This window comes from Podarcis vaucheri (assembly GCF_965113315.1).
Source record: "Podarcis vaucheri genome assembly, chromosome: Z".
Classification (NCBI taxonomy): Eukaryota; Metazoa; Chordata; class Lepidosauria; order Squamata; family Lacertidae; genus Podarcis; species Podarcis vaucheri.
In genome coordinates this window covers 39,368,537-39,381,265 of record NC_138758.1, presented here as the reverse complement: position 1 = coordinate 39,381,265, position 12,729 = coordinate 39,368,537, and the positions used below count along the sequence as shown (strand labels likewise).

Below are 12,729 nucleotides of genomic sequence, written 5' to 3'. Positions count from 1 at the left end.
CATAAGAAGGGGCCTGCTGGATCAGGCCAATGGCCCGTCTGGTGCAGCATTCTGATCCCACAGTGGCTAACCAGAAACCCATAAGTAGGACCTGAGCACAGGAGCGCTCTCCCGTCCTCTGATTTCCAGCAACTAGTATTGTAGTTAGCAGCCATTGATGGCATTTTCTTCCATGAATTTATCCAATCCTCTTTTAAAACCATCCAAGTGGCTAGTCAGATGAGTGGGATACAAATAATAAAATTACTACTACTACTACTACTACTACTACTATTATTTAAGCTACCTCTGGTATAGAGCCAAAAAAGAGTTGAATTTTGAGCATGCCCTGCTATTATTATTATTATTATTATTATTATTATTATTATTATTATTACTATTATTATTATTATTATTATTATTATATTTGCTCGTGCTATGCTGTAACATGCCACTGATGGAATATTATTTATTTATTAATAACAGCACAGACTCTTCTTTACAGCTAACGTTTCCAACCTCTGTCACATGGGAATAATCCAGGAAGAGAAGGAAAACAACCACTGTACTGGCCAAGTTCTCCCATAAACTATCAGTCAATGCCCACGTTTAATGTGATCTTCCACCAATCTTCTGCCTACAATTTATTTATGGATTTGAGATACTTCTATCCCACTCTCCAACCAAAATAGAACTCAGAAACAGCCAACAGCATGGAGATTCAAATAACATAGAACAGCGTGATAAAATGTTATAATAATAGAATCAGCATAGAGTGCAGATGATTGGTTTAGCTTTACCGGGAATCTCCCTAAAAGAGATATATTTTTTATTATTATTATTATTATTATTATTATTATTATTATTATTATTTGATGGATTTATAACCTGCCTTTCTCCCAAGTTGGAATTCAACGCAGCTTACAACATTTAAACACAACATTATAAAATGCAAAGCGACACAACCAAACTAATTGAAAACAATGTTAAAATACACCAGAACACATTTGGAACCAGCAATTTGTCATGGTTTGCCCTGACAGCAGCCCAGTGATCAGCACTGCCTGCTCCTTAGGTTCCAAAGACCTTTCTGACCAGACTAACCTCCCTTGGGAGGGAATTCCTCAATATACGCTTTCTGGCACTTGGTGAAGTGATGCCACTTCAGAAAATTACGAAGATGGAATGGACCATTGAGGTCTTGTGCTATGACTTACATAGAGGATGGGGATAATGGACTGGTCATCCCGGCGGATGATCGTCGGAACATACTCAGCTTTGGGCACCTTGGAGGAAATGAGCTGGAAAAATTGAAGGAGAAAGAAAGAAGGAGAGACAATTAAAATGGGCACAGAAGGGAGGTGGGGAGTGGCAGGGGCAAGTGGACAAGGGCCACATCCCATATATGGAGGCCTGAACTGGTTAATTCTTTATTCTACAGGACAACCCCACAACCACTTGTCTCCTCAGCTCATACCCCTCATTGGCCCTGCTTCACTGTTTCCTTGAATAAGGCTTTTGCCTAGCTGAGATCATGCCTCCTGCCTGCCTGGAAGACACAGAGGGGTGAGCATCTCTGAGTGTGTCTAGCAAAAATGATTTTTTTTCTCCATTGCTCTGCCCACTTTTGCCTCTTGGAGTGCTGGCATGCGTACCCCCAAAGTTTTCCTGTGATGGGATGTGGCCCTTGTACTGATAAGCGTTCCCTACTTCTGCCCTTGGCAGCTGCCCGTACTGCTTTTTGGGTATTGCTCACCATGATCTTGGGTGGGATGAAGTCTTCCCCGCTGCAGGCTGCAGCCTCAAGCTCTTTCTCTGCCTCCCAGTTCAAGTCAACGCCCTTGTCAAGTGCACAGCAAGAATCCTGGAGCTCATGGCCTGTGAGATACAGAGGGAGAAGCATTGCAGAGGGGTCCTTATGCACATGAACACACACATACAATGTTCTAAAGTGTCCTGGTTAAGAAGGGGCCCACATGCACATTGGCCTCCTTCCTCACATGATCAGACCAGCAATTAAGAGGCCCCAACAGATGATCAGAGATGAAGCCCGGAAGATGCCTGCCGTCGAAACTGTAAAAAGGGGAAACCAAAACATCAGAGGCTGGTTGCTGCCTTTAGGATGCAGATTCTGAAAGAGTTATGTTGGCTGAGCATTCCCCTTTGAACCCAATTCAAGGATGCTTATCTTCCTGTCTTACTTAGTTTGCGTCTTTGCCACATTGCCTAATACCAAGGACTTCCTAGGGGGCTTACAGCAGGGTTAATCTTTAGAGAGGACTCCTCAGAAGCATGTGGAATGACTGCATGGGTGAGAGCTTTCTCTGTGGAAGCTCCCTTGTGGTGGAACTCCCTCCCCATACAGAGGTGTCCATCATCTTGGACTTGACCGGTTGACACCGACACATGAATAGACCTTTTCAGTGGTGGTTTCCCCTTTGTGGAATGTCCTCCCTTAGAGAGGGGCATCTCTCTCCAGCATTATTAACTTCTAGGAATGATTTGAAACATTCCTGTCTACACAGGTGTTTGGTGGCTGAAGAATACTGTTTCTGGTATCTTCAAGATCACTGGATGGAAGTATGTTTTTAATTCTATTTGCTTCTAGAATGTTTTAGGTGTAATTGTCTTTAGAATGCTTTAATCAGAATGTGTTTTGTTTTGCTTTGTTTGCATCTTTAAATCTGTTTGCTGCCCTGGGCTTCTGGGCAGGATATAAATTTATTAAGTAATAAAAGTATTATAACCTTTGTCACAGAGCTTTCACCATTTGCTGAAGATGAAACTCTTTGTTCTGGTCTTTGACAACTAAGATTCCTTTGCTTTGAGGAACCCATAATCTTGAGTTGAATTCATACTGTTCTGTTCCAGTTGGAATGTTTCAAAGTTCTTTAAAATCTTTAACTCTTTTGATCTGTTTTTATACCTATATATTAAAATTGCAAGCCACTCTAGGAGCATAGGATGAAAGGCAGGTAAGAAATCTTATAAATGAATAAAGTGGTGATACCACAGAGGTTCATTGGTGGAATGGTCTCCCCTTGTCACTCTGACTGGCACTGCTATCATCACAATGATAGGTAGTGTGATGTAGTGGTTAGAGTTTCAGACTAAGACCTGGGAGACCAGGGTTCAAATCCCACACTCAAGTATGAAGCTCACTAGGTGACCCTGGGCCAGCTCACCTACCTTGTAGGGTACTTGTGGAAATTAATTGAGGAGTGGAAGAACCACTTGAGCATCTAAAAAGGTTTTACTCTACTGCCATTGATACTGTACTTAGCTGTCTCTATTTACTCTGATGCAAAGTTTTGCGGTATTATAATTTTATTGTGTGGTTTGCTTATATTATGTGTGATACCTCTTGCTATCTCTATATACCAGGGCTGGGGAGCCTTTGGAGGACCATGTTGGCCATGATGATGGGAGCTGATGGCACGCAAAGCCCAACAACCTCTGCGTGCCATCAGCTCCCGTCATTATGGCCAACACTGAATGTGAGGATGATGGGAGTTGTTGATGAACTACCAATTCCCGGCTTAGGCGCATCTGAATGATGTGTGATTGCACATCATGGCACCAAACCTGGAAGTAGCCCCAAAGCACCATAAAGATGTCATGAAAAGGGGTGGAGTGGAGTCAGAATGGGTTGATGTGCGCTCTGTAGCCCCAGCGCAAAATGAGGATTGTCTGTACAACTGTACAATCAAAGGTTCCCCAGATGGAGGATGGGTTAATAAATAAAGAACAAATAACAAGAGGCAAGGCTGCATGTTTTTGGCGTCCTATCTAGCTCCAGCCTCTTTTCAGCTCTCAGGTGGGAAGAAAATGCAAGCAGGCTGTGCAGGTAACCTTGGCCTCATAGAAACAGTCTGTTCCATTGGGCCGTCTAGCTCATTACTGTTTACACCAACTGGCAGCTGCTTTCCAGAATTTCCTTTCAGGGGACACTACAAGTCCTAATAATAACAGTAACAATAACAACAACAATCATAATAATTTTATTATTTATACCTTGCCCATCTGGCTGCGTTTCCCCAGCCACTCTGGGCAGTTCCCAACAGAATATTAAAAGCACAACAAAACATCAACTATTAAAAAACTTCCCTAAACAGGGCTGCCTTCAGATGTCTTCTAAAAGTCAGATAGGTGTTTATTTCCTTGACATCTAATGGGAGGGCATTCCACAGGGCGGGCGCCACTACTGAGAAGGCCATCTGCCGGGTTCCCTACCTGGAGATGCCAGAGATTGAACCAGGTACCTCAGCCCCTGAGCTACAGCCCTTACCAAATAAGAGCATAGCTGCCTGCCTTACAACACATCAGACCATTGGTCTGCCTACGTAGCTCAATATTCTCTACACTGATTGGCAGTGGCTATCCAGGATTAGAGGAAGAATGTGTGTATCAACCCAACCTAGAGTTGCTGAGGGCCTTTGGACCTTCTGAATGCAAAGTAGACACACTGTCACTGAATCATTATTCTTCAGTTCTCATGATTCTGAATAGGAGGAGCTGGGGCCTGAACCTGGGACCCTTGACCTGTCCCCAAGCAGAACCCGCTTACAAGGAAGCTCAGAGAGACAGACACTCTCTCACCTCCATTCTAGCTGTTGTGAGAGGCCGCCCTCTGCAACTCACACACAGACCAGCAAATTTAAACACCCTAAGACAGCAGCATCACAGCTTAATCCCCACAGCAAATCAGACAGAACAGGATTCTGGGGAAACCTAAGGGTTAGTTGGAATTGTTCACATGGATGGCCCAGTGACTAAGCCCATGCCAAACCAGTTTGACTTTGGGTTTTGGAAGGTAGAGGGGAGGTTCATCGAGGACACAACAAAGGAACGTACTTTCTCGGGAATCATTGAGGTTTTCGGGCTTAATGGGAGTGGGGTCGCTCCAGGACCGGCTGAAGCTCCTCTCTCGGCGCTCGGCAAAGGCTAAAAAAATTAAATAATGGCAATAAGGGACTAAATTATCACAGCTTTCTATACGACCAGCCAAAAGAAAAACCACCACACCGCCCTGGCTCACAATCTCATGCTCTTTAGGCACACTCTGTAACAGCTAGTGCAGGTGAACGAGAAAAAAAGGAAGGCTACATTCATGGATCGGTCTGGATGAGAAAGCGAGGCACAGGGGGGGGAAGTGAAGCAAGGCAAGAGCAGCTCTCTGGGGCAGGGGCAGGGAACTTCTATGGCCCTCCAGGTTTTGCTAAGCTAGCAACTCCCAACACCCTTGACTGTTGAGCCCTGCTGCCTTGCAGGGAGTTGTGAGTCCAACAGCATTTGGAAGGCCACAGATTCCCCTCTGCTTCCCCAGTCTAGGAGATCTAGGGTTCCAGGACGTGATTCAACACAGCATACCCTGAACCACCTCCATCCCCTCACTCACTCTGCGCCTTCATGCGGCGGCTCCCCACCATCCGCAGATGCTTCCTGAAGTTTCTGGAAGAAGCAGAACAAAGAGAAGGTGGTCAATACTGAGGAGCCAAGAAGACTGTGATGTGGGGCATTTCCCAGAAGGTACCATGGTGGTAAATACATCAAGCTGTATATAGAAAGAGATTTGGAGGTGTGTTTTTTTGTGTGGAGTGGAGATCAGCCACAGAAAAAAAGCAAGGAATCTTTGCACCAAACAGCTCCATGAATATCTTATTAACTTCCTATTGACGTAGCTAGATCAACCATAGCTGGAGGCTGGAATACATCTTCTAGTGTTTTAATTGCATATTGGCAGAAGCATGTTTGGTGTTATGCGCTCATGGAAAGATTGATGCATGATAAACGGAATGCAAGAGAGCAAACTACATCGAGGCCATGTTCACACCACACATCTTAAGTACTAAGATACCACTTTAAACAGTCATGGTTTCCCTCGAAACAATTCTGGCAGCTGTACTTTGTTAAGGGTGCTGAGAGTTGTTAGAAGATCCCAGTTTCCCTTCCAGAGCTACAATTCCCACAGTGGTTTAACAGTCAATCCCTCTTTCTAGTGAGCTCCATGAGGGGGGAAGAGAGATTTCCTAACAACTCTCAGCACCCATAGCAAACTACAGCTCCCAGAATTCATTGAGAGAAGTCATAAGGGACCCCTGACCATTAGGTCCAGTCATGACCGACTCTGGGGTTGCGGCGCTCATCCCGCTTTATTGGCTAAGGGAGCCGGAGTACAGCTTCCGGTTCATGTGGCCAGCATGACTAAGCCGCTTCTGGAGAAACCAGAGCAGCGCACAGAAACTCCGTTTACCTTCCTGCTGGAGCAGTACCTATTTATCTACTTGCACTTTGACGCGCTTTCGAACTGCTAGGTTGGCAGGAGCAGGGACCGAGCAATGGGAGCTCACCCCGTCGCAGGGATTCGAACCGCCGACCTTCTGATCAGCAAGTCCTAGGCTCTGTGGTTTAACCCACAGCGCCACCCGCATCCCGGGAGAAGTCATAGTAGCTTTTAAATGTGTGGTGTGAATGTGGCCCTAATCAATTTGACACAATACAGTTTCTGTTCCTAACTTTTGTAAATACTTCTCTTGAGAATTCATGTTCTCAGTGACCCATGCAGAGTTTGGAAGGGGTGATATCAAATAGCTGTTTTACTCATTGTTTATCTGATTTCAACATTTATCACCTTCTTTCCAAGTATATACTGTAGCAATGACACAGAAGGAATTGGTAGCCATTTTGTTATTGCTGTTTTTTAGGGGGCCGCAATTTGCAAAACAGAACCATTATTTTAAAAATAAAATAAAAGTATGTCTACACCACTTTTGGAGCTGCTCAGGATCCTGAACAAATGCTCATCGAAACACAAACAAATAACATCTGGAGCAGCAACTGTTCATGAGAACATGTGAGCTAACATCTTGGGAGCAAAATCTGCATGTATCTTCCAGGGATGTCAAGTGGTGGTAAGTTGAAAGTGCACCATTTGGCCACAACTTGCTCCAGCATGCTTACATTCACAGTTGCCACTTGGGGGTTGCCATTGCTACATCTGTCTTTAGGAATCCAGTGCAGAAGTGTTTGCTAAGTAAGGGAAAACCTGCTCTGAATTCCATTGCTGGCAGAACACTGTTCCACAATTATAATTTTTGGGATGATTCTTAATGCTTATTCCATGCAAATGCCAATGTTGAAATTTGAAAAGGAATAACAATAATGAAGGAGAGAAGGGTTTCTGAGCCCTTAACCCAAGTGGGGCTTTTCTACTGAAAATTATTCCCTGTAATATGCTTTATGCCTTACTGGCGGAAGGATTTGGAGCTCTTGTCCAAAGAAAGTAGAGTGCATGGCCTTTCATGTGGCTCTGAAATGCCCTCCCAAAACCATCATGGTTACTCTTTGGATCGTTTTCCACAAAACTGAATGCACTTTAACAGTGAAACAGACTCCCTTGGAAAGTGGTATGGACTCTCCTTCCTTGGAGGTTTCTAAGCAGACATTGGATGGCCATCTGTCATGAATGCTTTAGCTGAGATTCCTGCAATGCAGTGGGTTGGACGATGACTCTCGGGGTCCCTTCCAACTACAGTTCTATGATCTATGATTCAATCCCTCTTCCCAGGCGACTCTGGGTATTGTAGTCCTCTCCTAACAAGTCTCAGCAGCTTTTCACAAATGACAGTTCTTAAGGTTATTTGGGGAAGCCATGAGTGTTATGACAATACTACTTTAAATGAGTGTTGTGATTCTGGCTCAGTAATGGCATAAAGAAGCCCAGAGAAGCAATTTTAGCTTGCAGGGAGAGGATGCTCACCTCAGGCAGGAGATTTGGGAGTACCACTGAAGGGCAGCCAACTGTAAATTATTTGAATGTACAAGTCGGGTCTGCAGCAAAAAAGCTTGCAGTTTGCCCTTACAGCCAAACAGAGGTGTGCTCTTGTTTAGGTTCCAGCCAGTCAGACATACCCTTCTCCAATACTATAAACCAGAGTTTCCAAACTGTGATTTATGGACCAAGAGTGGTCCATGAGCTTCATTCAGGTGGTCAGCGGCACGTCTGTAAAAATAAAATTTTAAAAATCATATAGCATACATGCCATGCACTTAAAGCACATGGCTTCTCCCAAAGAATCCTGGGTGCTGTAGTTCAACCCTCACAGAGCGACAAGCCCCCCAGCACCCTTAACAAACTCCAGGTCCCAGAATTCTTTGGGGGAAAGGCATATGCTTTAAATGTACGGTGTGTATGCAACCTAATGGATTTCCTGAAACCCTAAGCAATCTTCAAGTGGTCTGTGAGGGGAAAAGTTTGGGAACACAGCTATAAGCAGCTGAAGAAGGTCGTTCTCCCCCCACCCCATCCCCATTTTATGCACACCCACCTCACTCCCAACACACAACTTTCAACGGATGCCAATCATGTGTTTTGTTTGTCGATTTATTTTTTAGATTTATATCTCATCCTTCCTCCCAAGAGAACCCCCTCTTTTTTTACCCTCTTGGGTTTTTAAAAAAAGTTTCTTGTAATTGCGGAGGGGTAAACGCATTCTCTCGAGAATGCTGATACGTAACTCCTTGTTTCTCAGTGGGCCCCGATTCAAATTTCTGCCGGCCCTTACCACAAAGTTTGCTATTACAGGGAGTAATTATTAGGTTGTTACCACCTTGGGAAGAAAGAGAAGAGGATTTGGATTTACTCTCTCAGGGACTAAAATGCCCATAAGGGATATGACCTAGAAAAAGAAATTTGAAGTCCGTCATGGGAGTACATCTCCTGTGCCATTTACCACAGCTTCAAAAATGCAGGGTCTTCTTCAAAGTCCAGGGAGAGAAGGAAGAATTTTCATAGCCTGCACTGTAATTGAGACTGAAATGAACACACTATGGATTGTGGGTAGGGGGAGAAAGAATATATTTTTGGCACCCCAATCAGAGTTAGCCCTGTTTGTCACGCACTGCCAGGCACTTGCCCCCAACAACATTTTTAAAAACACTAAGGGTAAAGCACTATTTTGAATTTTCTACTTTGGTCATCAAAGTAGTTTGCATGGGTGTAGCCAGGATTTATGTTGAGGCGGGGTGTGTGCTGAACCTCAGTTAAGTATTTTTATTGATTTACTTGATTTCGTGGGAGCAACTTCCCCCAACTTCCCCTTGGCTACGCCCATAGTGCCTTGGACTGTACCCAATAGCACATTGCTACAGTGGGCATGGCATCCCAGAATCCTCAGAAAACAAGACACATAAATATAAATTGTTCATGAAATAAACAAAAGCAAAACAAATCAGGCACAAAAGTTACCTGTTATCAGGCATTAGAAATGTGGAACTCTACCAGACAGAGGAGGCTAGTGCCCACTGGGACCAGAAGGGTGGAAGGCAGGAAGTCTAACAGTAGATGGCGCCAGACCAATGGCAGGCCGAGCCATTACTTCTGATGTCCCCCCAATCCTCCCACATTTTACTCCCTACAAGGTCAACACCGGGACTACAGAGGAGGACACTGAGAGGCAGAGCTTACAACCAGGACTGGTTGGAAGTAAGAAGGCAGGCAGGAGGGAGTTGGTTGGAGATAGACTGACGTTGGTGGTGCAGTGTCCCCTTTGCCCAAATGAACCAGCCTCCACTGCTACCAAGTAAATCTGTATAAATGTAGGGCAAAAATCTATTCATGGCCAGTTTATTTTCAAAGAGCTTCTGAAAAACCAAAATAGGAAACATCTATGAAGTTATTTTCTACGGAATGCTGAACAGAATTAACAGGCATTTCTCCAAAGGTAGTAGAGGCAGATCCATATCTTCGAGCCCCAGATCCAGGGGCTCCAACAGGGGGCCAACTGGTGCTTTCACACCCCACCATTGCAAACAGGTGGACCTTCTGTTTGATCCAGCAAGGCATGTATAATTAAGAGCTGGTTTTCCTTCTGGAAGGAGAAACAATAATTTTGCCTTTGCTTGTTAGCAAACAACCACAGATCTCCAAACTCAGAACGGGCCCAACAGCTTAGAGCTAAAATTAAAGTGGGCAAATATTCTTGGACAAACCATGCTTAGAATTTCTTTCATTTTCATAGAACTCGGAAGGACATCTTGAAGGCCACGTAATCCAAATACAAATCCATTGCTCAAACCAGAATCTAAAATGCAGGGGGCCAACAATACGGTGCCCATAGCACCCTGGATGTCTTCTCTTGACACCCACTAAGTCTCTGAGTGTCGTACACACATATTAATTGGACTCTTGGTGATGTGGTAGTGGGGCTGGTTAGCATTTTCTTCCTTCAAAAGTACATAGAGCTGAATGAGGAAGATGGAAGAGCAACAGTCCAGAAATTGTAGCTAATGTAAATTGCAGCCATGAAAATCTACATTCACAACATATATTTTATACCGGTATGATACCAATTTAAATAGTCATGACTTCCCCTAAAAGAATTCTGGGGATGGAGTAAATATATGAAATATTTGAAAAGTAATTGTGATGAACAGATTACACTAGGTGGTTTACTTGAAATATTACAAGAAATACTACGAAAAGAATTATTAGTTAAGGATAATTAAATGTAATTGTGTAACATCTGATTTATTGTGTAACATCTGATTTAGACCAGTGTTGTTTTTAGGCACCAGCTGAAAACCTGCCTTTTCCATCAGGTTTTTCAAAATGGATTGTGGTAGACTTACAGATGGCCCTATTTTGATGTATTGTTGATTTTAAATATTTTTATTTCTTTTTCCATTCCCCCACAAATTTTATTTTAAAACCAAGAGCGTAAAAAGAAACCTAGTCTAGCACTTCTTTGGCCTTGGCAAATTCTGCTCTTTGATAATCTTTATTATTATTATTTTTTAAAATGTATTTATTGCTGTAACCCACACCCTGGCCTTTAAGGCAGATGGGTGAGACAGGAGTTTTTAAAACGAATTTAGATTTAAAAAGAGACTGTATGTACAACGCCAAATGGCAAAGCAAATCATTGAATGGTGCAGCTATGTGAAAAAGCTGCATTTTGGCTCTAAAACAAACTGAACAGAGTGAGTAAGGAGGGGGGTAGGGGTGGCATTGAATTCACCCCAGCTGACCAGTCAACCAGCCAGCCAGCCACAAACACAGCCCAGGCTCCATTCTGCCCTCCCATGAAGTTGGATAAAAGTTCCTCCAGTCAATTAATCACTCTATAATAGTGCAGAAATTCTTTCACTATATACAAGGGGTGAGTGGGTGGGAGTATTTAGCAACCCAAGCACAAAGAACGGATTTCAGTCACAGAAAGGATTCCATGTGCGTTTGTATGAAAGAGAACAGAACCTCATCTTCCAAGATCACACAAAGCCCAACCACTGACTCCATCCACACTAGGCCTGGTTGCCATGGAGACACTCACAGGCCCATTGCTGGACCCAGCAGGAGGCACGGAACACACACACGTTAGGCCAGGGGTGAGGCCCTCAGACCAATGGGGAGCTATGAGCTGCCACCAAAGCCCTCAAGGCAAGGCAATGTCCCGCCATGGACAAAAACAGGGCACGACGCAAGGACCTAGAGAACATGGTGCGGGGGGAGGCTTTCTATGTCTCTTTTCCTCTCCACTCATCCACCCTCCATAGAGAGGAGGGTGTTGCACCTTCCCCCTAAAAATCTCCCCTCCATTGACAGAGCCACAAACATTTAATCTCTCTCCCCACCCCCACCCCCAGTGTTCTTTAACACTGTAGTGTAAGGCAGCCATACGGGAAGCCATTTCTGCCACAGAGACTACAGAAACTGGGCAACGGGGCATCACTGCAATCAAAGCACTACCCTTGGCCTCTCAAAATGCCCCAAAGAATGAAAAAATGAAAGCTACACCCCCCCCCACTTCACTAGTAGCTTGTTTCCCTTCCTGTGACAATGGTGTCTTTTGGCATAGGATCCTGTCCTCATGTGGAGTAGTAGCATGAAGAGCTTTCCTCCCCTGCCCCACAAGTTCTCAAGAGAATAAGCCACCACCACACCCAGTTCCTCAGCCAGCCTCAAGCAAGGCCCCCCCTAATCTTGCTGCAGCAAAAAGCCACTGTTTGATTACCAAAGAAAGCAGCTTGAAATGAGTCCCTCGCCCTGCCAGACTGGGCACCACATCAAGAGACCAAAATTTGCTGGCACCAAGCTTCTCCTTCTGAGCCAAGGAGAGTGAGCAGGCCAGCCTAGCACCAAAGGGGGTGGGAGAAAAGCATTTATTCCCCTCGAACATGCAACAATTTCTAAGCAAAAGGATCAGGGATGGAGGAGAGGGGGGTTGCTTAGGACTGCAGCGCAGGATCTTGCCAAGACGAGGCAGCAGGAAAGACCAGGCCAGCCTGGGAAACTGGCGGCATCAACCCAAGATGGGAACCACATTCAACCGCCTGCAAGGTCTGCCCTTGCGAAGCTCCAGGAGAGGGTGCCAGACGGCAGACGAACCTGCTGGAAAAAAGCCCCTTGCAGCAACATGCACTCAGCCACCTTCTCCCGCAACCAGAAAAACAAAGCAGGGAGATTCGCATCTCGGGTTGGCTCAAGTCCAGAGTACAACCACTTCGCTGGGAGGCGTCCCAACTTTTCCAAGATGGAACTGTAAAACACAACAGCCTTCTTAACAGGACATCTCTTGCAAAGGTTGACTCCCTCCAACTTTTCCTTCTTCTTCACCATTTCCCCACTTCACCCAGCAAAAGCAAACTTGGCAAAGCCTAGGAGTATATGTGGTTCCCCTCCTTTTAGAAAAGGGCTGGAGATCACAAGTGTGAACTGGAACATCCCCCTCTCCAAATCTTACCTCAGCCACA

General features: G+C 44.7%; 1 protein-coding gene across 2 annotated transcripts in view; it reads right to left on the bottom strand.

Moving 5' to 3' along the window:
* The window catches only part of NSMF (NMDA receptor synaptonuclear signaling and neuronal migration factor), a 55,221-nt gene that overhangs the window by 15,946 nt on the left and 26,546 nt on the right, over positions 1–12,729 (bottom strand). Inside the window, exons 5-8 of one of the 2 annotated variants that reach the window (XM_082207712.1) lie at positions 5,378–5,430; positions 4,834–4,923; positions 1,736–1,857; positions 1,197–1,280 (exon numbers count right to left, since the gene is read on the bottom strand). In XM_082207712.1, coding sequence (XP_082063838.1) covers positions 1,197–1,280; positions 1,736–1,857; positions 4,834–4,923; positions 5,378–5,430 — 349 coding nt within the window. The remainder of the gene's footprint in view (positions 1–1,196; positions 1,281–1,735; positions 1,858–4,833; positions 4,924–5,377; positions 5,431–12,729) is intronic. The other variant, XM_082207713.1, reaches the window with a different exon arrangement.